This window comes from Microplitis demolitor, chromosome 7 (assembly GCF_026212275.2).
Source record: "Microplitis demolitor isolate Queensland-Clemson2020A chromosome 7, iyMicDemo2.1a, whole genome shotgun sequence".
NCBI classification, from domain to species: Eukaryota; Metazoa; Arthropoda; class Insecta; order Hymenoptera; family Braconidae; genus Microplitis; species Microplitis demolitor.
Genome location: NC_068551.1, coordinates 6,370,270 through 6,396,466, shown reverse-complemented (window position 1 = coordinate 6,396,466; position 26,197 = coordinate 6,370,270). Strand labels below are relative to the sequence as shown.

Below are 26,197 nucleotides of genomic sequence, written 5' to 3'. Positions count from 1 at the left end.
TAGGGTGTTTAAATTTTAGCCTAGTTTTGATTAATTATTTTTTTACTTTATTATCAGAAAAACCCAATTATTATAAATTGTAGTTATATAACTTTCTGTAATTTTAACCATAACAATAAATTTACCATAAAATTAAATTTTTTTCAATTATCGATGATGATGGACAATTACGCTAAGGTGATACTGAAAACGAATATATTTTTTTGTAAAAAAGTTTGAATCGAAATTATAACAAATTTAAAAAGTTGGTACCTGAAACATACGCTTCTGTAATAAGATGTCACAAAAATTTTGATGGTTTCTAATGCCAAAATATTTTTGATTTTATCCAGTAAATAAAAAAAATTTCTTGACATTTAAAGAGTTATTTTATTTCTTTTATTCAATACTAGAATTATTCACTCAAGATAACTAAAAAATAAAGCTGCCATACTTTCATTAACTGCCGAAATTTTAAAACAAAAGACACTAATTAAATAGTAAACAAAAAATAATCAATTCTGTCACTTAATATATTTTTTATAAATATTGCCCATAAATAAAAAAGTTACAAGTCCATGATTCAATCTAGTTTTGTCCTTGCAAATTTTCAGAACTAAAATTTTTTCAAGTTCAAGAATTAATCTAGTTTTATCTATTCGTAACGCAATTTTTTTTTAAAACAACAGATCAAAAGCAGCTTAAAATTTTTATAAATGGTCAATAACAGATTAACTAGTCTAAATAGAGTTTAATTATAGTCGTCCTGATGAAAGCTTGGGATTTTTTTCCTAACAATTCTTTCCCCCACCACCATCATAATAGAATGTGCGCATATGGAAAAGCCACCAAACCCAACATTTGAAGTGTGGGGAAAGAAACCGTGGTGGGAAAAAATCCCAAGCTTCCATCGGGATGACTATAGACTAGATCAAATTAAATTTTTCGGTCCGGATAGATCAAAAACCAATTAAAATTTTCAAATAAATTCAATAACAGACCAAATAATCCAAATACCATCGAGTTAGACTAAAATCAGATCAAATTTTTCGACCCGGGTAACATCTCGATGAGTTAAAAAATTTTAATCTTCATTTTTATCTATAATTTATAATATGCTAACACGAAAAGTTTAATTTAAATTTTTGAGCTGAAACTTTGTCTATTTGCTAAGGTCTCCCTGATAGCGAGATTTTCTGGTCACAAAGTTGCGATCAAATGCCAACTTTTGCCATCAACTTTTTGAGTCAGAAAGTTGGCGATCAGTTGCCAACTTATGAAAATGCCAATTTTTGCGGTCAACTTGGTGACAAGTTGCTCTAGTAGCCTAGGAAATCAGAGTTTCAGCTCGGAAATTGAAATGAAACTTTTGACATCTTGATGATATACAATATATATAAAAAATTGCAATTCAACTTTTTAGCTCTCATATACCTAAAATAACATGTCAATTTGACGTAAAATTAAAGCTGCTATTTTACATTAAGTTTATGTGTCATTTGTTTAATATCAATTTTTGAGTTAAATGTTGATTATCTAGAAAGTTATCTGATAGCCAAAGTTGGCAGCAAAAGTTTGTACTTCCATAAGTAGATGTCAACTTTCTGAGAAAAATGGTGGCAAAAGTTGTCAACAAGTTGTAGCAGTTGATTGTCGAGAACTATCGGGGAAAGTTGATGCCAACTTGTAGTCAACAGTTACAAAAGCTGAAAGTTGTCAACAACTTGTCGTCAAGTTGGTCGCAAACTGATCAGAAACTCTGGCTATCAGAAGCTGATCACTGAATATTCAAAATGGAAAATTTCTACTGTAGCATCCGTAGTTTCAGTTCTTTATAACTTAAAAAGTCAGATGCCGCTCTATACTTATTCTGACATTCCCTTCTGCTTAACATTCTTTTAGTGAAAGTAATTAAATAGCACCAGGTGTGTCTCCATCATCACCTTTTACAATTCCAGTGCTAGTATACATCCTCCAATATGTCATCAAAATCGAAAAAAGATATGGAAGAAGTAACGGATAAAATTTCCGACATGTCAGTCGAGGATCCAGGTAAAAAATTATCTCACAAAGAGAAGAAAAAATTAAAAAAACAGCAGGAATATGAGAAAAATTTGGAGATGATGACCAAAATCGGTGGTCAGGGTCACAGTGAACTAGATTCAAATTTCACCGTATCTCAAAGTGAAACACAAAACCGTGGCGCGCAATTATAAGAGCATGCTGTTGACATAAAAGTCGAAAACTTCAGTATTGCTGCTAAAGGAAAACAATTGTTCACTGATGCTACTCTATCGATAGCTCAGGGTAGACGTTATGGTCTCGTCGGTCCTAATGGGTATTTATTAAATTCACTAGCTCTATAATTTTTTTATTTACCTGAAGATCGGAACGTTTTTCGCGGAAAGAAATGAAAAGTAAAAAATCTACTCGGTATAGATTTCTGAAATGTTTCGCACGTCAGCCGAAAATTGCAGGCCGGTCCTAACTACCCCTTAAGTAACCGTAAGACTCAAATTACATAAATTATTTTCATTTTCGTTATGTGAAAAACGTTCTGATCTTCAGAGACATCATGTTTTCCAACTATTTCTATAAATATATTTTTATTTTAAATATCTAGACATGGAAAGACAACACTACTACGTCATATAGCAAATAGAGCATTCAATATACCACCAAATATCGATGTACTCTATTGTGAACAAGAAGTTGTCGCTGATGACACACCAGCTGTTCAAGTTGTACTTAATGCTGATATTAAATGCAAAGAATTACAAAATGAATGTCAGAAATTAGAGCTACAAGCTGAATCTAATAGCGACGAAGCCATCCAAGCACGATTACAAGAGGTGATTTATTTATTCATCTATATCTATTTCTCTTCGAATGTTCATCACGCAAAAAATACTGAATATTTTGACACGAAATTCACACCATAAACTTCTGTACTCTAAAACTATATTTTTTTCAAATTTCAATTAATAACCCAAGTAGCACACTTGCCTGTGTGACATCTATAGGATATCAATTCTTGGACTGTTTTTTGACATATCAATAAGGCACCAACATGTCATTATGAATCTTAATTTTAGAATTGCGGTAAAAATATAGGTCGTATAAAAAGAACATAAGAAACATTTTTTTTATAAAATTAAATTTCCTACAACTTTTGTTTTAAAACTTTTTTTATAAGATCAATATTTTCGTCTGAATATCAAACATATGAACCATTCAGTTTGAAACTAAGGCAAAAATCTTGTCTCCAGATATCATTTTTAGGCTATTTTTTGACACATAGATAAGGCACCAGCATGTTAATAAAATGATAAGAAATTCATGTCACCAAAAAAATATCTACTTAAAAGACTTGACAAGTGACGACAAAAAGTAAATTACAAATAGTGGTAAAATAAGTGATCGAAAGGATTTTTTAATTGACATGTCCTTGGAAAATTTTATCGATTATCGATCGTTCTTTTTTTTTTTAAATAAAACAAAAAAACATTATCTATAGGACATTCCACTTCTAACCCAAATAGCCAGTTGAACTTAACTAACAGTCAAATTGAATCAGATATTTCACGTTTACGTGGAATAAAAAATTGACTTCGATGCGGACTCTAGATGATCAACATTTTAACTCGAAATTAATGTGAAACTTTTGACATCTCGATGACCTATAGTATATATAAAAAATTTTAGTTCAACTTTTTAGCTCTTTTATACGTAAAATTACATATAAACTCGATGTAAAATTAAAGCTGATATTTTACATTAAATTTATATGTTATTTTACGTATAAAAGAGCTAAAAAGTTGAACTGAAATTTTTTATATATACTGTACAGTTTGGAGCATTAATGCCTGGTCTTTGGATCTGATCTAAAACATATTCTAATGTCTAATCATATATGATAGTAAAAATATACTCCAACCGAGTAATATTTTCTTGAATTAAGAATTTGTATACTTATTTTAAGAAATTATTCTTGGTTCGAGTAAATTTTTACTAAGATTAAACAAATATTTACTCGAGAGAATACAAACACGCAGATACTTGAATATAGTTTTTTTTTCAGTGTAGATGACAAATTATAAAAGGCTTTTAAAAATATCATAATGCAAACATGAAAAACGTTTCTTCATATGTTTACTTCTTTAACGTTAATTTTTTTTATAATTAAAATTTTAATGCCGTTTCGTTGTAATTAAAAAAAAAAAATCTCGTGAAAATTGCTGACTAAAAAAAAGAAAAAAAAAAGTAGCACCCAATTACTCGGGACTTGACTGAAGTATATGATAAATAATAATAACCTAATAATAAGTAATACATAGATAATAACTAGCTGCCATTTGGTATCATTAGGGTGCTCCGTTTGAAACGAACATTTTTTTTTCTTCACTCCCCATCAGAAATCTTGTTCTATACGTTAAAATAAAAATTTTGTCTAATTTTGAGCTCTTAATATTAATATTAACCACTGGAACAACGTCGTCGAAGTTTTTCCATGAAGAGAATTGTATGCTCTATAAAAAAAAGCCAGTATCTGCTTAGCTCTGAGTTCAACTCTATAGAGTTATTCATTGAAAAGGAAAAAAACTAAATTTACGTGCTTTTAGCATGGAAAAACTTCGACGACGTTGTTCCAGTGGTTAATATTAATATTAAGAGCTCAAAATTGGACAAAATTTTTATTTTAACGTATAGAACAAGATTTCTGATGGGAAGTGAAGAAAAAAAAATGTTTGTTTCATACGGAACACCTTATTGTATCATAGTATACTATAGTCACTCATATTATTCCTCAGACGCAAAGTATTTTTAATTTTTACAACATGATTTATTATCAGTTGTGCGATACTTGTAATAAACCACTGGTCAATGAAAATAATTTACGAATATCCCGCATACGTACATGTTTATATATTTCAACTGGTGTTACTGTTGGTGGTTTAATTGGTTCTACAGTATTGCCGTTCGTTGGTTTTGGATCTGCTGGAGTAACGGCTGGCTCAGTTGCAGCAGGATGGCAAACACCAACCATAGCCGCTGGATCATTATTTGCAAAATTACAATCTTTGGGTGCAACTGGTGCAGGAGATTTGCTTTTCGGGGTTTCTGGTAGTATTATTAATGGATTTGGCGCACGCTACTTTACTGCAACTGATTGGTGTTCTTGTCCTGAAAATAACAATTAACCACTACACACCAGAAAAAATTATTAAACATAAACTCATTTATTCAATCATGATTATGTATGTATAATTTAATGTAACTAATTAATATTATTTTTGACTATGGACATTATTAATTATTATTTTTTTTTTCTTAGCAGATGCTGATGTCAACACACCGATATTCTGTTCTTTATATTAATATCTCATATTACATTCTTGGTATTTAGTTTGGGATTTTAATTTTTTTTACTGCGCAATTAATTTACTAAACTAACTCATCTACTACACTATGCACACTTTTGAGTTATTTTATTATTTAACAGTACTATTTGCAGTGTGTTTGTCAATTATATTCAAATCATGAGCAACAATATCAAAATTATCAAAATCTTTGAGTTTAATTATGTATGGTGTCTTTTTAAAACCTCAATGCTACTAGAGTGCATTATAGAGTGAATAGTGTTGTGTCTGTTAAATTTATTATGATCATTAATTGGTCTTAGGTTAATTAATTATTATTATTATTTTAATTAGTTGATGTTTTCTATGATCATAAGTCATAAATGGTAATAATTATTAAGATTACCGATAGGATTTGCATATCCCAAAAGAACAAATTTGTAGGCCCCTGTCTGAAAATATAAATTCTGTAACAGACACTCCAAAATGCATTTTATCTTATTATGCGTTCCTGGTTTAAATTCCATCACTTTTTTTTTTATAATTATTTATAATATAAGAAAAATGACAATATTATATCATTAATTTCTTGTCATTCGAAAATTTTTGTCGAAATATTTTACTTAAGTGGGCTTAGAAAAAATTAGTGATACAAATAATCATTTATGTAAGATCACTGAATACTCAAATAGATTAAAAACCTCATTAGAATAGTATAATGACCAAAGAGATAGCAAGTTTATATTTACAAAATTCAGGTCAATTGTAGGTCTCAATGTTCGTTCGAGAAAAAATAGAGAAATGTTTTTTTTTTTTTTCCAATTTTCAAGGCAATAACTTGTATTATTTGATTTATTTCGAATCTCAAATGATGAAAAAATCAATTTATTTAATACACAAAATTTTTGCATCAAAGTAAAACTTATTTCATTGATTGATAAAAGAGAAAATTCTTTTTAAATCTTTACTTCAAAGAACAAAAAAAAATTCTGGAAAACAGTTGACTCTGTCGGCTAACCCCAAACTTCCCGCTTCTCGCTTCTCGTAAACAAATGGAAGTTATCAAAAAATTGAAGCGCACTTTGCTAGTTCATAGAGTAAAGCATCGCAACTGTGCCTTTATTTTGTGTTTAGGCCTTTTATTTCGGAGAAAAACTCGGACAAAATTATCTGATAACCGTTCCTAAGTTATACTTGAATAAATCTCAAAAAGGTTTCAAGATAAAAGAATTTTTAAATTGATTCAGAAATAAGATTTGATTTACGGATTTTCCTCTTTACCTACATAGGGGAGACTGGGATTCACGGCTCCTGGCGGCCGCTACGGTAGGCTTGCCATAAACAAAATTTTTCAAGTTCGGCCGGGTATGAAAGGAATAAGGAAAAAATTTTATTTAAAATTTTATTTATTAATAATTAATTCGCAATCAAAACATCGATAAAACATTTTAATTTGTCATTTTTTTTTCTTATTTACCTCTTCTTTTTATTTATTTATATTTCGTATTATTTTTATATTTATTAGATGACGCAACCGCTTGAAGTAGAGATTTATTATTTTTTATTTTATCATAAAATGTTACACAATCATCAGTATTATTTATTTTAATTTTGAGTAATTCCTCTAATACTGATACTTTCAACCGTCCTTTTTCTGGACCCCAGGCATTTTTCATTACCGAAAATTTTCTCTCGATGCTAACAGAGCTCCCAGAAATGCAAACAACAAATTCACCAACGTTTAAGATATTGCTTATTGATACATTAGTCTTTTGAGTAATTTTAGAAACTTTTTACCACTTCTTTTCTGTTTCTAATGCAGTCCATTCGTCAGCGCTTTCAGATTTTTCATGACTTATTATATTATTTAATTTCATTTTTTCATCAAACAGTGCATCCCGATCACAATTATTTTCTTCTGCAACCGATGCAATTTTAGTATAAATTTTTTCTAAATTATTCTAATCAATTTCGTGTTTTAAATCTACATTGAAAAAAAAAATTATTTGAGACAAAGATATCGTACATTGGGATATGTCCAAATAAATATGTAATTATGAGAAAGATATAATGTATTTGAGTAGTTTAATTGCGTGAAATAAGTGATTTATTTGTGGTAAAGAAATAAATCAATTGCTACAAATAAATAATGGCTACAAATATATGTACAGTATCGCCAAATTTTAGGTTATTTGTCACAAATTTAATATCTTTACCACAAATATACCAATTACTTACCACGCAAACAAATCATATATTTCTGTCAAATTATAAAATTATTTTAATCAACTGTCATATTTATTTGTCATTAATAAATGTTTAAAAAAAAGCCACAAACAAATTGATTTATTTGGGACAAATATTTCTTTTTTTCATTTTGAAAATTTCATTAAAACTGGTTATATCAGCTAAATAAAATTTTTTTAATAAATTTGAAGTCCTTGGGATTATAAAGTTAGGAAAATAGTATATTTGTGTTTAAAATCTTTTTTTTTTTCAATAAAAAAAAAAAATAAAAATTTTTTTCAAGTTTTTTTTCGGAGAGCAGTTGTGCCCCAGAAAGAAATTTTTTTTATTTTTTTTGAATTTTGGTAAAATCTTAATAGATTGCTTAAGAAAGGGCCAAAATAGGTTGACCTATAGATTAACAGTCATAAAAGATAATTGCTGGCTTAAGGAGGCCGTCGTGCCCCGGTTTCTCCTAAGTACTTATAATTTTGATTCTTTTTCTTAGCTGGCCCTTTGTTACAATTTATCAGACTTAATTACTTTTTCAATAGTCATAATTAATTATATCTTCTACTTTCATGTTATACGCATATAATATCCTTCGGGATAATTTATAACACACGGAAATACACGGAAAGAAAATTCTAACAAAATTTACGATGTTAACATTGAATCGTGGTCTAGACTTTCATTGGCATCAATTTATAAATGTCTTATTTCAAAATTTACTATAGTCTTTGTTAAAATTACGATGTTAAATAGTAAAGATTACAATCTACATCGTAATTTTAACAAAGACTATAGTAAATTTTGAAATAAGACATTTAAAAATTGACGCCAACGAAAGTCTAGTCCACGATTACGATGTTTACATCATAAATTTTAGTAGAATTTTCTTTCCGTGCAGCTGTTTGGAAATCATTAAGATATTTATCTATTTGTCTAACACAATTTTTTTTTCTAAGCCGATACATTTGTTGAATCTGCAGAATGTTAATACAATACTCTGGGAAATCCCCATGTCATTTTCTTTCTTATTATTAATCTCTATTACAAAAAAACCCTCAAAAGTTTCACAAAAATATCATCTATTCCATACACTGTAAAAAATCACCGGCGTAAGTCCAAGCGGTGTAGGTGTTAAAATCAGCGGTGTTAAATTTTAACACCAAAAGCAGTCTTGTACCGGTGTTAAAACAAATTCTTCGGTGTTAAAATAACGCCGCCGCCGGTGTAGGTATTTTTTACCGGTGATAAAATATATTATTTTTACTTACTCGATCACTATACTTGTTAATAAATGATATTTGTTATTAATTTTCATAAAGAACTGATATTTTTTGTGTTTTATAATCTTTAAAGTTCATTCTCCAAGCAGACGCAGTTTACTCTGCTTTCACACTGGTTACCCCGTTTTAACACCGGTATTTTTAACACCGGTAAGTTACTCTTTCTACACCGGTGTAATTTCATTTTTATACTGAGCGGTGTTAAAATAAGTCCGTTTTTAACACCGCTCTTTTTACAGTATATTTATGCTTCACAGAATGATTTTCTACTATTGAAAAATATGATTATGTATCACTACGAATTGGTCCCAATCAAGCTGAAATATAATTTCTATTATCTGCGTACGTGGAACACTCGACGATTTAAAACAGTTTTTTTTTTTTCTTATAGTATTTTTATAAATAATACAAAAAACGTATGATTTATCTTTCCTTCCGGACCATCGCACTCACATATAGTAATACTGAGAATGGTGGAACTCTGTTACAGATAAATCTATAGTAAAATCTATACAAAAAAAATTACCTCTTCGGTTTTCATATTCTCTTATTAAAATGCTCGATTTTTGGCGATTAAAGTAGCAAAGGGTTAAATGAAAAGACTTTAATATTTTCAGAAGAGCAAAACATCAATCAAACTATAATACATTCCTTAATATTTATGAACATTTAAGCCAAAAATAAATATTTTCGGCCATTTCGTATCAAGAAAAAATAACAGACAAGAAGGTGACAAATAAAACTTTGAAAAATACTGAAGTGTTGATGCCGGCATGGACCCTTATAATGAGTGTTTATACCTGCTCAAAAAAGAATTATCCTATCATTATTAAGTCGCTTTACCTACTCTGGTTATTGACAATATTCATCTTCCGATATCCATTAAAGTTATTATTTTGTAATGATCTTTCGGATAAAAGGATTTAAGAATACAAGTATGCTCAGGCCATTCCGGAACAATACAGTTGTCATTACGGAAAAAGAAGGGCAGACTGGACAACAATTTATACCTAAATGATCAAAATATCCTTAAACGTTGTTACACTTGAACGTCATCAGAACTTATTCGACTCTCGTCTTGTGCAGTGTTCACATCTCAGAATTTACCATATAACCGCCTCAATAAGTTTATTTTCAAATTTTCGTTAACAAATTACAGTGACGAGCGCTGAAAACTTAAGACGATTTTTGAATCCGGCAATTTCATTAATAAATATCGATATTGTTATTTATTATATATAAAAATTGAGTTTAAAATTAACAATACTGTAAAAATTAGTAAAATTTTAACAATTCTAGTGCGTAGTACAAATTAATATAACTGTGATTAAATTTGTTTAAATTTTAGTTAATTCACTGAAATAATTTCTTTGATTTCATAAATTGGTATAACCATTTATCAAAAACATTGACAATAAAAATTAAAACGTGGTGATATCTACAAGTTCAGTGAAGTTTTAAACAAATTATAAGAAAATTAATGATGTCGAAGGTTTATAAACGAAGTGATTTCACTGCTGCAGTTCATGCTGGTGATACAAAGAAATTAAAAAATCTTTTGAGATCGTCAAAACTCTCTAGCATCCCTGGGCTTTCTCCAAGTAGACTAGTGACGCTCGCTCTTCGACACAGACAACAAAAAGTAGCAAAATTACTTTTAAAAAGAAAATTCGAAATAAAAAACCAAAGTAATCGTTCAGCGAATACACCTCTACACTACGCAGCGAAATTGGGAGACTTAAAATTGGTGAAACTTTTGATAAGAAACGGCATGGACACCAACGTCAGAGGAAAATTCGGCATAACTCCTTTGCATGTCACTGCAATTTATGACAAATATCAGATTATGGAATATTTAATCCAAAACGGTGCGATTCTTTCTCTAGAGGGCACAGAAGGTATTCTTAAAGGCTATACACCCTTGCACGTTGCCACCGAATTAAATTTTCATAAATGTGTACGTCTGCTCATCAAATACGACAATTCAACAGTAAATCCAAAAAACCAAGATGTCATTCATCCAATACATATTGCAGTGATGTTAAGACACTTTAAAGTAACTCAAATACTGCTGCCACACATCAACAACATCAACGTTACTTTTAAAGATGAATTTTTCCCGCGATTCTACGGTAATCCTGACCACTGTGAAAGATATTATGACAACTACACTTTGTTACTCTGTGCAATATCCTTTACATCATTTAAAATTACTAATTTATTAGTTAACCACGGCGCAAATGTTCAGATAAAAACTGCACTGGGAAAAACTGCTCTGATATTGGCCGCGGAAACGAGTAATCATGAAATAGTTAAACTATTGTTAACTCAGAGCAAAGTAGTAGAATCTATCAATGACTTTGACGACTTAGGACGCAATGCTTTGCATTCCATATTTTATAATTATGAAAGCCAGAGATGTTTGTATTCAAAAACCGAGTTTTATAGCGTGGCAATGAAATTGGAGATCATCAAAATGCTAATGGACGCGGGAATCGATATGAATGCTTCGATGCAACTCACTTACAACAATTTACCAATTACTCCATTGTCTTTGGCAGTTGAATACGGATTTATGGATATTGTTCGCTATTTGCTTTATTTTACTGATACTGATTTAAAGCAAATTAACCGCCTAATGTTAGAAAGTGCCCAGATGTTTGACAATTTAATTCACCCAGATATACTGCAGGACTTTGAATATGTTCAAGACTATAAGTCGGGATTCAAAGAAATAGGCTACGATTTGATTACTGCCGTCTTAAGGATCCACTTAATCGGTATGCCGGTTGATCAAGAAATTTTAAATTTGGTTATGACGGAACCAGTGCATGATATGGATATCAACAGAAGTCAGTATGCTGAGTTTCTTCAGATAATAAAAAAACCGATTGAAGAAATGGTTAATAAGATGGAGCAGGAGAAAGTTGTTCATGATTGTAAAATATCTTTGCTGCAATTGGTGACTTGTGATATGAAAAGTTTAGTTAAGTTTGCACGTGTTCAAGAAGTAAGGGATTTATTGATGAGAATTGAGAGCTACGAAGAAGAATATTTTTATTTTCATCAAATACTGAAGAGCCGCTTGGAATACGCGGTAAAAAAAAATAAACTAATCGAGCAAAGCTTAGATATAATTTGTAATTTATTTGAAAATAATTTAGGATATGATATTTGTGAGATGGTTGTAAATTTTTTAAATGATGATGACATGAATTACCTTGTTAGTTAGTTTTAATATTTGTATAATATTGTTGATGAATTTTATGTATATAATGTTAAATAAAAAAACTTAAAAATGATTTGTAAAATTTAATTAATTATACACATAATATATATTTAAGTCATTATTAATATCGAAAACTAATATTTTTATTAGGGTGTTTAAATTTTAGCCTAGTTTTGATTAATTATTTTTTTACTTTATTATCAGAAAAACCCAATTATTATAAATTGTAGTTATATAACTTTCTGTAATTTTAACCATAACAATAAATTTACCATAAAATTAAATTTTTTTCAATTATCGATGATGATGGACAATTACGCTAAGGTGATACTGAAAACGAATATATTTTTTTGTAAAAAAGTTTGAATCGAAATTATAACAAATTTAAAAAGTTGGTACCTGAAACATACGCTTCTGTAATAAGATGTCACAAAAATTTTGATGGTTTCTAATGCCAAAATATTTTTGATTTTATCCAGTAAATAAAAAAAATTTCTTGACATTTAAAGAGTTATTTTATTTCTTTTATTCAATACTAGAATTATTCACTCAAGATAACTAAAAAATAAAGCTGCCATACTTTCATTAACTGCCGAAATTTTTAAACAAAAGACACTAATTAAATAGTAAACAAAAAATAATCAATTCTGTCACTTAATATATTTTTTATAAATATTGCCCATAAATAAAAAAGTTACAAGTCCATGATTCAATCTAGTTTTGTCCTTGCAAATTTTCAGAACTAAAATTTTTTCAAGTTCAAGAATTAATCTAGTTTTATCTATTCGTAACGCAATTTTTTTTTAAAACAACAGATCAAAAGCAGCTTAAAATTTTTATAAATGGTCAATAACAGATTAACTAGTCTAAATAGAGTTTAATTATAGTCGTCCTGATGAAAGCTTGGGATTTTTTTCCTAACAATTCTTTCCCCCACCACCATCATAATAGGATGTGCGCATATGGAAAAGCCACCAAACCCAACATTTGAAGTGTGGGGAAAAAAACCGTGGTGGGAAAAAATCCCAAGCTTCCATCGGGATGACTATAGACTAGATCAAATTAAATTTTTCGGTCCGGATAGATCAAAAACCAATTAAAATTTTCAAATAAATTCAATAACAGACCAAATAATCCAAATACCATCGAGTTAGACTAAAATCAGATCAAATTTTTCGACCCGGGTAACATCTCGATGAGTTAAAAAATTTTAATCTTCATTTTTATCTATAATTTATAATATGCTAACACGAAAAGTTTAATTTAAATTTTTGAGCTGAAACTTTGTCTATTTGCTAAGGTCTCCCTGATAGCGAGATTTTCTGGTCACAAAGTTGCGATCAAATGCCAACTTTTGCCATCAACTTTTTGAGTCAGAAAGTTGGCGATCAGTTGCCAACTTATGAAAATGCCAATTTTTGCGGTCAACTTGGTGACAAGTTGCTCTAGTAGCCTAGGAAATCAGAGTTTCAGCTCGGAAATTGAAATGAAACTTTTGACATCTTGATGATGTACAATATATATAAAAAATTGCAATTCAACTTTTTAGCTCTCATATACCTAAAATAACATGTCAATTTGACGTAAAATTAAAGCTGCTATTTTACATTAAGTTTATGTGTCATTTGTTTAATATCAATTTTTGAGTTAAATGTTGATTATCTAGAAAGTTATCTGATAGCCAAAGTTGGCAGCAAAAGTTTGTACTTCCATAAGTAGATGTCAACTTTCTGAGAAAATTGGTGGCAAAAGTTGTCAACAAGTTGTAGCAGTAGATTGTCGACAACTATCGGGGAAAGTTGATGCCAACTTGTAGTCAACAGTTACAAAAGCTGAAAGTTGTCAACAACTTGTCGTCAAGTTGGTCGCAAACTGATCAGAAACTCTGGCTATCAGAAGCTGATCACTGAATATTCAAAATGGAAAATTTCTACTGTAGCATCCGTAGTTTCAGTTCTTTATAACTTAAAAAGTCAGATGCCGCTCTATACTTATTCTGACATTCCCTTTTGCTTAACATTCTTTTACTTACCCTAACACGCTGCATAACCCTAAAAAAACACGTTCTCAATCACTATCTCCATCAGTTACGCTTGGCACTTCACCAGTGATTAGTGAAAGTAATTAAATAGCACCAGGTGTGTCTCCATCATCACCTTTTACAATTCCAGTGCTAGTATACATCCTCCAATATGTCATCAAAATCGAAAAAAGATATGGAAGAAGTAACGGATAAAATTTCCGACATGTCAGTCGAGGATCCAGGTAAAAAATTATCTCACAAAGAAAAGAAAAAATTAAAAAAACAGCAGGAATATGAGAAAAATTTGGAGATGATGACCAAAATCGGTGGTCAGGGTCACAGTGAACTAGATTCAAATTTCACCGTATCTCAAAGTGAAACACAAAACCGTGGCGCGCAATTATAAGAGCATGCTGTTGACATAAAAGTCGAAAACTTCAGTATTGCTGCTAAAGGAAAACAATTGTTCACTGATGCTACTCTATCGATAGCTCAGGGTAGACGTTATGGTCTCGTCGGTCCTAATGGGTATTTATTAAATTCACTAGCTCTATAATTTTTTTATTTACCTGAAGATCGGAACGTTTTTCGCGGAAAGAAATGAAAAGTAAAAAATCTACTCGGTATAGATTTCTGAAATGTTTCGCACGTCAGCCGAAAATTGCAGGCCGGTCCTAACTACCCCTTAAGTAACCGTAAGACTCAAATTACATAAATTATTTTCATTTTCGTTATGTGAAAAACGTTCTGATCTTCAGAGACATCATGTTTTCCAACTATTTCTATAAATATATTTTTATTTTAAATATCTAGACATGGAAAGACAACACTACTACGTCATATAGCAAATAGAGCATTCAATATACCACCAAATATCGATGTACTCTATTGTGAACAAGAAGTTGTCGCTGATGACACACCAGCTGTTCAAGTTGTACTTAATGCTGATATTAAATGCAAAGAATTACAAAATGAATGTCAGAAATTAGAGCTACAAGCTGAATCTAATAGCGACGAAGCCATCCAAGCACGATTACAAGAGGTGATTTATTTATTCATCTATATCTATTTCTCTTCGAATGTTCATCACGCAAAAAATACTGAATATTTTGACACGAAATTCACACCATAAACTTCTGTACTCTAAAACTATATTTTTTTCAAATTACAATTAATAACCCAAGTAGCACACTTGCCTGTGTGACATCTATAGGATATCAATTCTTGGACTGTTTTTTGACATATCAATAAGGCACCAACATGTCATTATGAATCTTAATTTTAGAATTGCGGTAAAAATATAGGTCGTATAAAAAGAACATAAGAAACATTTTTTTTATAAAATTAAATTTCCTACAACTTTTGTTTTAAAACTTTTTTTATAAGATCAATATTTTCGTCTGAATATCAAACATATGAACCATTCAGTTTGAAACTAAGGCAAAAATCTTGTCTCCAGATATCATTTTTAGGCTATTTTTTGACACATAGATAAGGCACCAGCATGTTAATAAAATGATAAGAAATTCATGTCACCAAAAAAATATCTACTTAAAAGACTTGACAAGTGACGACAAAAAGTAAATTACAAATAGTGGTAAAATAAGTGATCGAAAGGATTTTTTAATTGACATGTCCTTGGAAAATTTTATCGATTATCGATCGTTCTTTTTTTTTTTAAATAAAACAAAAAAACATTATCTATAGGACATTCCACTTCTAACCCAAATAGCCAGTTGAACTTAACTAACAGTCAAATTGAATCAGATATTTCACGTTTACGTGGAATAAAAAATTGACTTCGATGCGGACTCTAGATGATCAACATTTTAACTCGAAATTAATGTGAAACTTTTGACATCTCGATGACCTATAGTATATATAAAAAATTTTAGTTCAACTTTTTAGCTCTTTTATACGTAAAATTACATATAAACTCGATGTAAAATTAAAGCTGATATTTTACATTAAATTTATATGTTATTTTACGTATAAAAGAGCTAAAAAGTTGAACTGAAATTTTTTATATATACTGTACAGTTTGGAGCATTAATGCCTGGTCTTTGGATCTGATCTAAAACATATTCTAATGTCTAATCATATATGATAGTAAAAATATACTCCAACCGAGTAATATTTTCTTGAATTAAGAATTTGTATACTTATTTTAAGAAATTATTCTTGGTTCGAGTAAATTTTTACTAAGATTAAACAAATATTTACTCGAGAGAATACAAACACGCAGATACTTGAATATAGTTTTTTTTTCAGTGTAGATGACAAATTATAAAAGGCTTTTAAAAATATCATAATGCAAACATGAAAAACGTTTCTTCATATGTTTACTTCTTTAACGTTAATTTTTTTTATAATTAAAATTTTAATGCCGTTTCGTTGTAATTAAAAAAAAAAAATCTCGTGAAAATTGCTGACTAAAAAAAAGAAAAAAAAAAGTAGCACCCAATTACTCGGGACTTGACTGAAGTATATGATAAATAATAATAACCTAATAATAAGTAATACATAGATAATAACTAGCTGCCATTTGGTATCATTAGGGTGCTCCGTTTGAAACGAACATTTTTTTTTCTTCACTCCCCATCAGAAATCTTGTTCTATACGTTAAAATAAAAATTTTGTCTAATTTTGAGCACTTAATATTAATATTAACCACTGGAACAACGTCGTCGAAGTTTTTCCATGAAGAGAATTGTATGCTCTATAAAAAAAAGCCAGTATCTGCTTAGCTCTGAGTTCAACTCTATAGAGTTATTCATTGAAAAGGAAAAAAACTAAATTTACGTGCTTTTAGCATGGAAAAACTTCGACGACGTTGTTCCAGTGGTTAATATTAATATTAAGAGCTCAAAATTGGACAAAATTTTTATTTTAACGTATAGAACAAGATTTCTGATGGGAAGTGAAGAAAAAAAAATGTTTGTTTCATACGGAACACCTTATTGTATCATAGTATACTATAGTCACTCATATTATTCCTCACAAAGACTCAAGGTTGCTTATATATACTATCTACCCAATGAATGATAAGCCAGTTGTTGATCAGAACTCGTAGTCAGACGCAAAGTATTTTTAATTTTTACAACATGATTTATTATCAGTTGTGCGATACTTGTAATAAACCACTGGTCAATGAAAATAATTTACGAACATCCCGCATACGTACATGTTTATATATTTCAACTGGTGTTACTGTTGGTGGTTTAATTGGTTCTACAGTATTGCCGTTCGTTGGTTTTGGATCTGCTGGAGTAACGGCTGGCTCAGTTGCAGCAGGATGGCAAACACCAACCATAGCCGCTGGATCATTATTTGCAAAATTACAATCTTTGGGTGCAACTGGTGCAGGAGATTTGCTTTTCGGGGTTTCTGGTAGTATTATTAATGGATTTGGCGCACGCTACTTTACTGCAACTGATTGGTGTTCTTGTCCTGAAAATAACAATTAACCACTACACACCAGAAAAAATTATTAAACATAAACTCATTTATTCAATCATGATTATGTATGTATAATTTAATGTAACTAATTAATATTATTTTTGACTATGGACATTATTAATTATTATTTTTTTTTTCTTAGCAGATGCTGATGTCGACACACCGATATTCTGTTCTTTATACTGATATCTCATATTACATTCTTGGTATTTAGTTTGGGATTTTAATTTTTTTTACTGCGCAATTAATTTACTAAACTAACTCATCTACTACACTATGCACACTTTTGAGTTATTTTATTATTTAACAGTACTATTTGCAGTGTGTTTGTCAATTATATTCAAATGATGAGCAACAATATCAAAATTATCAAAATCTTTGAGTTTAATTATGTATGGTGTCTTTTTAAAACCTCAATGCTACTAGAGTGCATTATAGAGTGAATAGTGTTGTGTCTGTTAAATTTATTATGATCATTAATTGGTCTTAGGTTAATTAATTATTATTATTATTTTAATTAGTTGATGTTTTCTATGATCATAAGTCATAAATGGTAATAATTATTAAGATTACCGATAGGATTTGCATATCCCAAAAGAACAAATTTGTAGGCCCCTGTCTGAAAATATAAATTCTGTAACAGACACTCCAAAATGCATTTTATCTTATTATGCGTTCCTGGTTTAAATTCCATCACTTTTTTTTTTATAATTATTTATAATATAAGAAAAATGACAATATTATATCATTAATTTCTTGTCATTCGAAAATTTTTGTCGAAATATTTTACTTAAGTGGGCTTAGAAAAAATTAGTGATACAAATAATCATTTATGTAAGATCACTGAATACTCAAATAGATTAAAAACCTCATTAGAATAGTATAATGACCAAAGAGATAGCAAGTTTATATTTACAAAATTCAGGTCAATTGTAGGTCTCAATGTTCGTTCGAGAAAAAATAGAGAAATGTTTTTTTTTTTTTTCCAATTTTCAAGGCAATAACTTGTATTATTTGATTTATTTCGAATCTCAAATGATGAAAAAATCAATTTATTTAATACACAAAATTTTTGCATCAAAGTAAAACTTATTTCATTGATTGATAAAAGAGAAAATTCTTTTTAAATCTTTACTTCAAAGAACAAAAAAAAATTCTGGAAAACAGTTGACTCTGTCGGCTAACCCCAAACTTCCCGCTTCTCGCTTCTCGTAAACAAATGGAAGTTATCAAAAAATTGAAGCGCACTTTGCTAGTTCATAGAGTAAAGCATCGCAACTGTGCCTTTATTTTGTGTTTAGGCCTTTTATTTCGGAGAAAAACTCGGACAAAATTATCTGATAACCGTTCCTAAGTTATACTTGAATAAATCTCAAAAAGGTTTCAAGATAAAAGAATTTTTAAATTGATTCAGAAATAAGATTTGATTTACGGATTTTCCTCTTTACCTACATAGGGGAGACTGGGATTCACGGCTCCTGGCGGCCGCTACGGTAGGCTTGCCATAAACAAAATTTTTCAAGTTCGGCCGGGTATGAAAGGAATAAGGAAAAAATTTTATTTAAAATTTTATTTATTAATAATTAATTCGCAATCAAAACATCGATAAAACATTTTAATTTGTCATTTTTTTTTCTTATTTACCTCTTCTTTTTATTTATTTATATTTCGTATTATTTTTATATTTATTAGATGACGCAACCGCTTGAAGTAGAGATTTATTATTTTTTATTTTATCATAAAATGTTACACAATCATCAGTATTATTTATTTTAATTTTGAGTAATTCCTCTAATACTGATACTTTCAACCGTCCTTTTTCTGGACCCCAGGCATTTTTCATTACCGAAAATTTTCTCTCGATGCTAACAGAGCTCCCAGAAATGCAAACAACAAATTCACCAACGTTTAAGATATTGCTTATTGATACATTAGTCTTTTGAGTAATTTTAGAAACTTTTTACCACTTCTTTTCTGTTTCTAATGCAGTCCATTCGTCAGCGCTTTCAGATTTTTCATGACTTATTATATTATTTAATTTCATTTTTTCATCAAACAGTGCATCCCGATCACAATTATTTTCTTCTGCAACCGATGCAATTTTAGTATAAATTTTTTCTAAATTATTCTAATCAATTTCGTGTTTTAAATCTACATTGAAAAAAAAAATTATTTGAGACAAAGATATCGTACATTGGGATATGTCCAAATAAATATGTAATTATGAGAAAGATATAATGTATTTGAGTAGTTTAATTGCGTGAAATAAGTGATTTATTTGTGGTAAAGAAATAAATCAATTGCTACAAATAAATAATGGCTACAAATATATGTACAGTATCGCCAAATTTTAGGTTATTTGTCACAAATTTAATATCTTTACCACAAATATACCAATTACTTACCACGCAAACAAATCATATATTTCTGTCAAATTATAAAATTATTTTAATCAACTGTCATATTTATTTGTCATTAATAAATGTTTAAAAAAAAGCCACAAACAAATTGATTTATTTGGGACAAATATTTCTTTTTTTCATTTTGAAAATTTCATTAAAACTGGTTATATCAGCTAAATAAAATTTTTTTAATAAATTTGAAGTCCTTGGGATTATAAAGTTAGGAAAATAGTATATTTGTGTTTAAAATCTTTTTTTTTTTCAATAAAAAAAAAAATAAAAATTTTTTTCAAGTTTTTTTTCGGAGAGCAGTTGTGCCCCAGAAAGAAATTTTTTTTATTTTTTTTGAATTTTGGTAAAATCTTAATAGATTGCTTAAGAAAGGGCCAAAATAGGTTGACCTATAGATTAACAGTCATAAAAGATAATTGCTGGCTTAAGGAGGCCGTCGTGCCCCGGTTTCTCCTAAGTACTTATAATTTTGATTCTTTTTCTTAGCTGGCCCTTTGTTACAATTTATCAGACTTAATTACTTTTTCAATAGTCATAATTAATTATATCTTCTACTTTCATGTTATACGCATATAATATCCTTCGGGATAATTTATAACACACGGAAATACACGGAAAGAAAATTCTAACAAAATTTACGATGTTAACATTGAATCGTGGTCTAGACTTTCATTGGCATCAATTTATAAATGTCTTATTTCAAAATTTACTATAGTCTTTGTTAAAATTACGATGTTAAATAGTAAAGATTACAATCTACATCGTAATTTTAACAAAGACTATAGTAAATTTTGAAATAAGACATTTAAAAATTGACGCCAACGAAAGTCTAGTCCACGATTACGATGTTTACATCATAAATTTTAGTAGAATTTTCTTTCCGTGCAGCTGTTTGGAAATCATTAAGATATTTATCTATTTGTCTAACACAATTTTTTTTTCTAAGCCGATACATTTGTTGAATCTGCAGAATGTTAATACAATACTCTGGGAAATCCCCATGTCATTTTCTTTCTTATTATTAATCTCTATTACAAAAAAACCCTCAAAAGTTTCACAAAAATATCATCTATTCCATACACTGTAAAAAATCACCGGCGTAAGTCCAAGCGGTGTAGGTGTTAAAATCAGCGGTGTTAAATTTTAACACCAAAAGCAGTCTTGTACCGGTGTTAAAACAAATTCTTCGGTGTTAAAATAACGCCGCCGCCGGTGTAGGTATTTTTTACCGGTGATAAAATATATTATTTTTACTTACTCGATCACTATACTTGTTAATAAATGATATTTGTTATTAATTTTCATAAAGAACTGATATTTTTTGTGTTTTATAATCTTTAAAGTTCATTCTCCAAGCAGACGCAGTTTACTCTGCTTTCACACTGGTTACCCCGTTTTAACACCGGTATTTTTAACACCGGTAAGTTACTCTTTCTACACCGGTGTAATTTCATTTTTATACTGAGCGGTGTTAAAATAAGTCCGTTTTTAACACCGCTCTTTTTACAGTATATTTATGCTTCACAGAGTGATTTTCCACTATTAAAAAATATGATTATGTATCACTACGAATTGGTCCCAATCAAGCTGAAATATAATTTCTATTATCTGCGTACGTGGAACACTCGACGATTTAAAACAGTTTTTTTTTTTTCTTATAGTATTTTTATAAATAATACAAAAAACGTATGATTTATCTTTCCTTCCGGACCATCGCACTCACATATAGTAATACTGAGAATGGTGGAACTCTGTTACAGATAAATCTATAGTAAAATCTATACAAAAAAAATTACCTCTTCGGTTTTCATATTCTCTTATTAAAATGCTCGATTTTTGGCGATTAAAGTAGCAAAGGGTTAAATGAAAAGACTTTAATATTTTCAGAAGAGCAAAACATCAATCAAACTATAATACATTCCTTAATATTTATGAACATTTAAGCCAAAAATAAATATTTTCGGCCATTTCGTATCAAGAAAAAATAACAGACAAGAAGGTGACAAATAAAACTTTGAAAAATACTGAAGTGTTGATGCCGGCATGGACCCTTATAATGAGTGTTTATACCTGCTCAAAAAAGAATTATCCTATCATTATTAAGTCGCTTTACCTACTCTGGTTATTGACAATATTCATCTTCCGATATCCATTAAAGTTATTATTTTGTAATGATCTTTCGGATAAAAGGATTTAAGAATACAAGTATGCTCAGGCCATTCCGGAACAATACAGTTGTCATTACGGAAAAAGAAGGGCAGACTGGACAACAATTTATACCTAAATGATCAAAATATCCTTAAACGTTGTTACACTTGAACGTCATCAGAACTTATTCGACTCTCGTCTTGTGCAGTGTTCACATCTCAGAATTTACCATATAACCGCCTCAATAAGTTTATTTTCAAATTTTCGTTAACAAATTACAGTGACGAGCGCTGAAAACTTAAGACGATTTTTGAATCCGGCAATTTCATTAATAAATATCGATATTGTTATTTATTATATATAAAAATTGAGTTTAAAATTAACAATACTGTAAAAATTAGTAAAATTTTAACAATTCTAGTGCGTAGTACAAATTAATATAACTGTGATTAAATTTGTTTAAATTTTAGTTAATTCACTGAAATAATTTCTTTGATTTCATAAATTGGTATAACCATTTATCAAAAACATTGACAATAAAAATTAAAACGTGGTGATATCTACAAGTTCAGTGAAGTTTTAAACAAATTATAAGAAAATTAATGATGTCGAAGGTTTATAAACGAAGTGATTTCACTGCTGCAGTTCATGCTGGTGATACAAAGAAATTAAAAAATCTTTTGAGATCGTCAAAACTCTCTAGCATCCCTGGGCTTTCTCCAAGTAGACTAGTGACGCTCGCTCTTCGACACAGACAACAAAAAGTAGCAAAATTACTTTTAAAAAGAAAATTCGAAATAAAAAACCAAAGTAATCGTTCAGCGAATACACCTCTACACTACGCAGCGAAATTAGGAGACTTAAAATTGGTGAAACTTTTGATAAGAAACGGCATGGACACCAACGTCAGAGGAAAATTCGGCATAACTCCTTTGCATGTCACTGCAATTTATGACAAATATCAGATTATGGAATATTTAATCCAAAACGGTGCGATTCTTTCTCTAGAGGGCACAGAAGGTATTCTTAAAGGCTATACACCCTTGCACGTTGCCACCGAATTAAATTTTCATAAATGTGTACGTCTGCTCATCAAATACGACAATTCAACAGTAAATCCAAAAAACCAAGATGTCATTCATCCAATACATATTGCAGTGATGTTAAGACACTTTAAAGTAACTCAAATACTGCTGCCACACATCAACAACATCAACGTTACTTTTAAAGATGAATTTTTCCCGCGATTCTACGGTAATCCTGACCACTGTGAAAGATATTATGACAACTACACTTTGTTACTCTGTGCAATATCCTTTACATCATTTAAAATTACTAATTTATTAGTTAACCACGGCGCAAATGTTCAGATAAAAACTGCACTGGGAAAAACTGCTCTGATATTGGCCGCGGAAACGAGTAATCATGAAATAGTTAAACTATTGTTAACTCAGAGCAAAGTAGTAGAATCTATCAATGACTTTGACGACTTAGGACGCAATGCTTTGCATTCCATATTTTATAATTATGAAAGCCAGAGATGTTTGTATTCAAAAACCGAGTTTTATAGCGTGGCAATGAAATTGGAGATCATCAAAATGCTAATGGACGCGGGAATCGATATGAATGCTTCGATGCAACTCACTTACAACAATTTACCAATTACTCCATTGTCTTTGGCAGTTGAATACGGATTTATGGATATTGTTCGCTATTTGCTTTATTTTACTGATACTGATTTAAAGCAAATTAACCGCCTAATGTTAGAAAGTGCCCAGATGTTTGACAATTTAATTCACCCAGATATACTGCAGGACTTTGAATATGTTCAAGACTATAAGTCGGGATTCAAAGAAATAGGCTACGATTTGATTACTGCCGTCTTAAGGATCCACTTAATCGGTATGCCGGTTGATCAAGAAATTTTAAATTTGGTTATGACGGAACCAGTGCATGATATGGATATCAACAGAAGTCAGTATGCTGAGTTTCTTCAGATAATAAAAAAACCGATTGAAGAAATGGTTAATAAGATGGAGCAGGAGAAAGTTGTTCATGATTGTAAAATATCTTTGCTGCAATTGGTGACTTGTGATATGAAAAGTTTAGTTAAGTTTGCACGTGTTCAAGAAGTAAGGGATTTATTGATGAGAATTGAGAGCTACGAAGAAGAATATTTTTATTTTCATCAAATACTGAAGAGCCGCTTGGAATACGCGGTAAAAAAAAATAAACTAATCGAGCAAAGCTTAGATATAATTTGTAATTTATTTGAAAATAATTTAGGATATGATATTTGTGAGATGGTTGTAAATTTTTTAAATGATGATGACATGAATTACCTTGTTAGTTAGTTTTAATATTTGTATAATATTGTTGATGAATTTTATGTATATAATGTTAAATAAAAAAACTTAAAAATGATTTGTAAAATTTAATTAATTATACACATAATATATATTTAAGTCATTATTAATATCGAAAACTAATATTTTTATTAGGGTGTTTAAATTTTAGCCTAGTTTTGATTAATTATTTTTTTACTTTATTATCAGAAAAACCCAATTATTATAAATTGTAGTTATATAACTTTCTGTAATTTTAACCATAACAATAAATTTACCATAAAATTAAATTTTTTTCAATTATCGATGATGATGGACAATTACGCTAAGGTGATACTGAAAACGAATATATTTTTTTGTAAAAAAGTTTGAATCGAAATTATAACAAATTTAAAAAGTTGGTACCTGAAACATACGCTTCTGTAATAAGATGTCACAAAAATTTTGATGGTTTCTAATGCCAAAATATTTTTGATTTTATCCAGTAAATAAAAAAAATTTCTTGACATTTAAAGAGTTATTTTATTTCTTTTATTCAATACTAGAATTATTCACTCAAGATAACTAAAAAATAAAGCTGCCATACTTTCATTAACTGCCGAAATTTTTAAACAAAAGACACTAATTAAATAGTAAACAAAAAATAATCAATTCTGTCACTTAATATATTTTTTATAAATATTGCCCATAAATAAAAAAGTTACAAGTCCATGATTCAATCTAGTTTTGTCCTTGCAAATTTTCAGAACTAAAATTTTTTCAAGTTCAAGAATTAATCTAGTTTTATCTATTCGTAACGCAATTTTTTTTTAAAACAACAGATCAAAAGCAGCTTAAAATTTTTATAAATGGTCAATAACAGATTAACTAGTCTAAATAGAGTTTAATTATAGTCGTCCTGATGAAAGCTTGGGATTTTTTTCCTAACAATTCTTTCCCCCACCACCATCATAATAGGATGTGCGCATATGGAAAAGCCACCAAACCCAACATTTGAAGTGTGGGGAAAAAAACCGTGGTGGGAAAAAATCCCAAGCTTCCATCGGGATGACTATAGACTAGATCAAATTAAATTTTTCGGTCCGGATAGATCAAAAACCAATTAAAATTTTCAAATAAATTCAATAACAGACCAAATAATCCAAATACCATCGAGTTAGACTAAAATCAGATCAAATTTTTCGACCCGGGTAACATCTCGATGAGTTAAAAAATTTTAATCTTCATTTTTATCTATAATTTATAATATGCTAACACGAAAAGTTTAATTTAAATTTTTGAGCTGAAACTTTGTCTATTTGCTAAGGTCTCCCTGATAGCGAGATTTTCTGGTCACAAAGTTGCGATCAAATGCCAACTTTTGCCATCAACTTTTTGAGTCAGAAAGTTGGCGATCAGTTGCCAACTTATGAAAATGCCAATTTTTGCGGTCAACTTGGTGACAAGTTGCTCTAGTAGCCTAGGAAATCAGAGTTTCAGCTCGGAAATTGAAATGAAACTTTTGACATCTTGATGATGTACAATATATATAAAAAATTGCAATTCAACTTTTTAGCTCTCATATACCTAAAATAACATGTCAATTTGACGTAAAATTAAAGCTGCTATTTTACATTAAGTTTATGTGTCATTTGTTTAATATCAATTTTTGAGTTAAATGTTGATTATCTAGAAAGTTATCTGATAGCCAAAGTTGGCAGCAAAAGTTTGTACTTCCATAAG

General features: G+C 29.6%; 2 protein-coding genes and 1 long non-coding RNA gene across 6 annotated transcripts; all 3 read left to right on the top strand.

The window, feature by feature from the left end:
- Positions 1 to 1,885: 1,885 nt before the first annotated feature.
- Positions 1,886 to 5,818, top strand: LOC128668217 (uncharacterized). 2 transcript variants are annotated; one of them, XR_008403987.1, is made up of 4 exons: positions 1,886 to 2,317; positions 2,603 to 2,831; positions 4,951 to 5,237; positions 5,318 to 5,818. It is a non-coding gene; the product is annotated as an uncharacterized LOC128668217 (long non-coding RNA). The 2 variants fall into 2 exon arrangements; XR_008403988.1 differs by having other exon boundaries at positions 5,315 to 5,818.
- Positions 5,819 to 14,042: 8,224 nt separating this feature from the next.
- On the top strand, positions 14,043 to 24,554 carry LOC103579276 (ankyrin-3). Of its 3 annotated transcripts, XM_053740597.1 has the most exons (4): positions 14,043 to 14,637; positions 14,923 to 15,151; positions 17,347 to 17,633; positions 17,714 to 24,554. In XM_053740597.1, the coding sequence occupies exon 4, from the start codon at positions 22,733 to 22,735 to the stop codon at positions 24,482 to 24,484; it is 1,752 nt and encodes a 583-aa protein (XP_053596572.1). In that variant the 5' UTR covers positions 14,043 to 14,637; positions 14,923 to 15,151; positions 17,347 to 17,633; positions 17,714 to 22,732; the 3' UTR covers positions 24,485 to 24,554. The 3 variants fall into 3 exon arrangements, with proteins under 3 accessions (XP_053596572.1, XP_053596571.1, XP_053596573.1); XM_053740596.1 differs by having other exon boundaries at positions 14,923 to 17,633; XM_053740598.1 differs by having other exon boundaries at positions 14,923 to 17,633; positions 17,711 to 24,554.
- LOC128667248 (uncharacterized) lies at positions 14,279 to 17,576 on the top strand. Its single transcript, XM_053740469.1, has 4 exons — positions 14,279 to 14,351; positions 14,517 to 14,637; positions 14,923 to 15,151; positions 17,229 to 17,576. The coding sequence occupies exons 1-4, from the start codon at positions 14,279 to 14,281 to the stop codon at positions 17,574 to 17,576; spliced, it is 771 nt and encodes a 256-aa protein (XP_053596444.1).
- Positions 24,555 to 26,197: the final 1,643 nt, after the last annotated feature.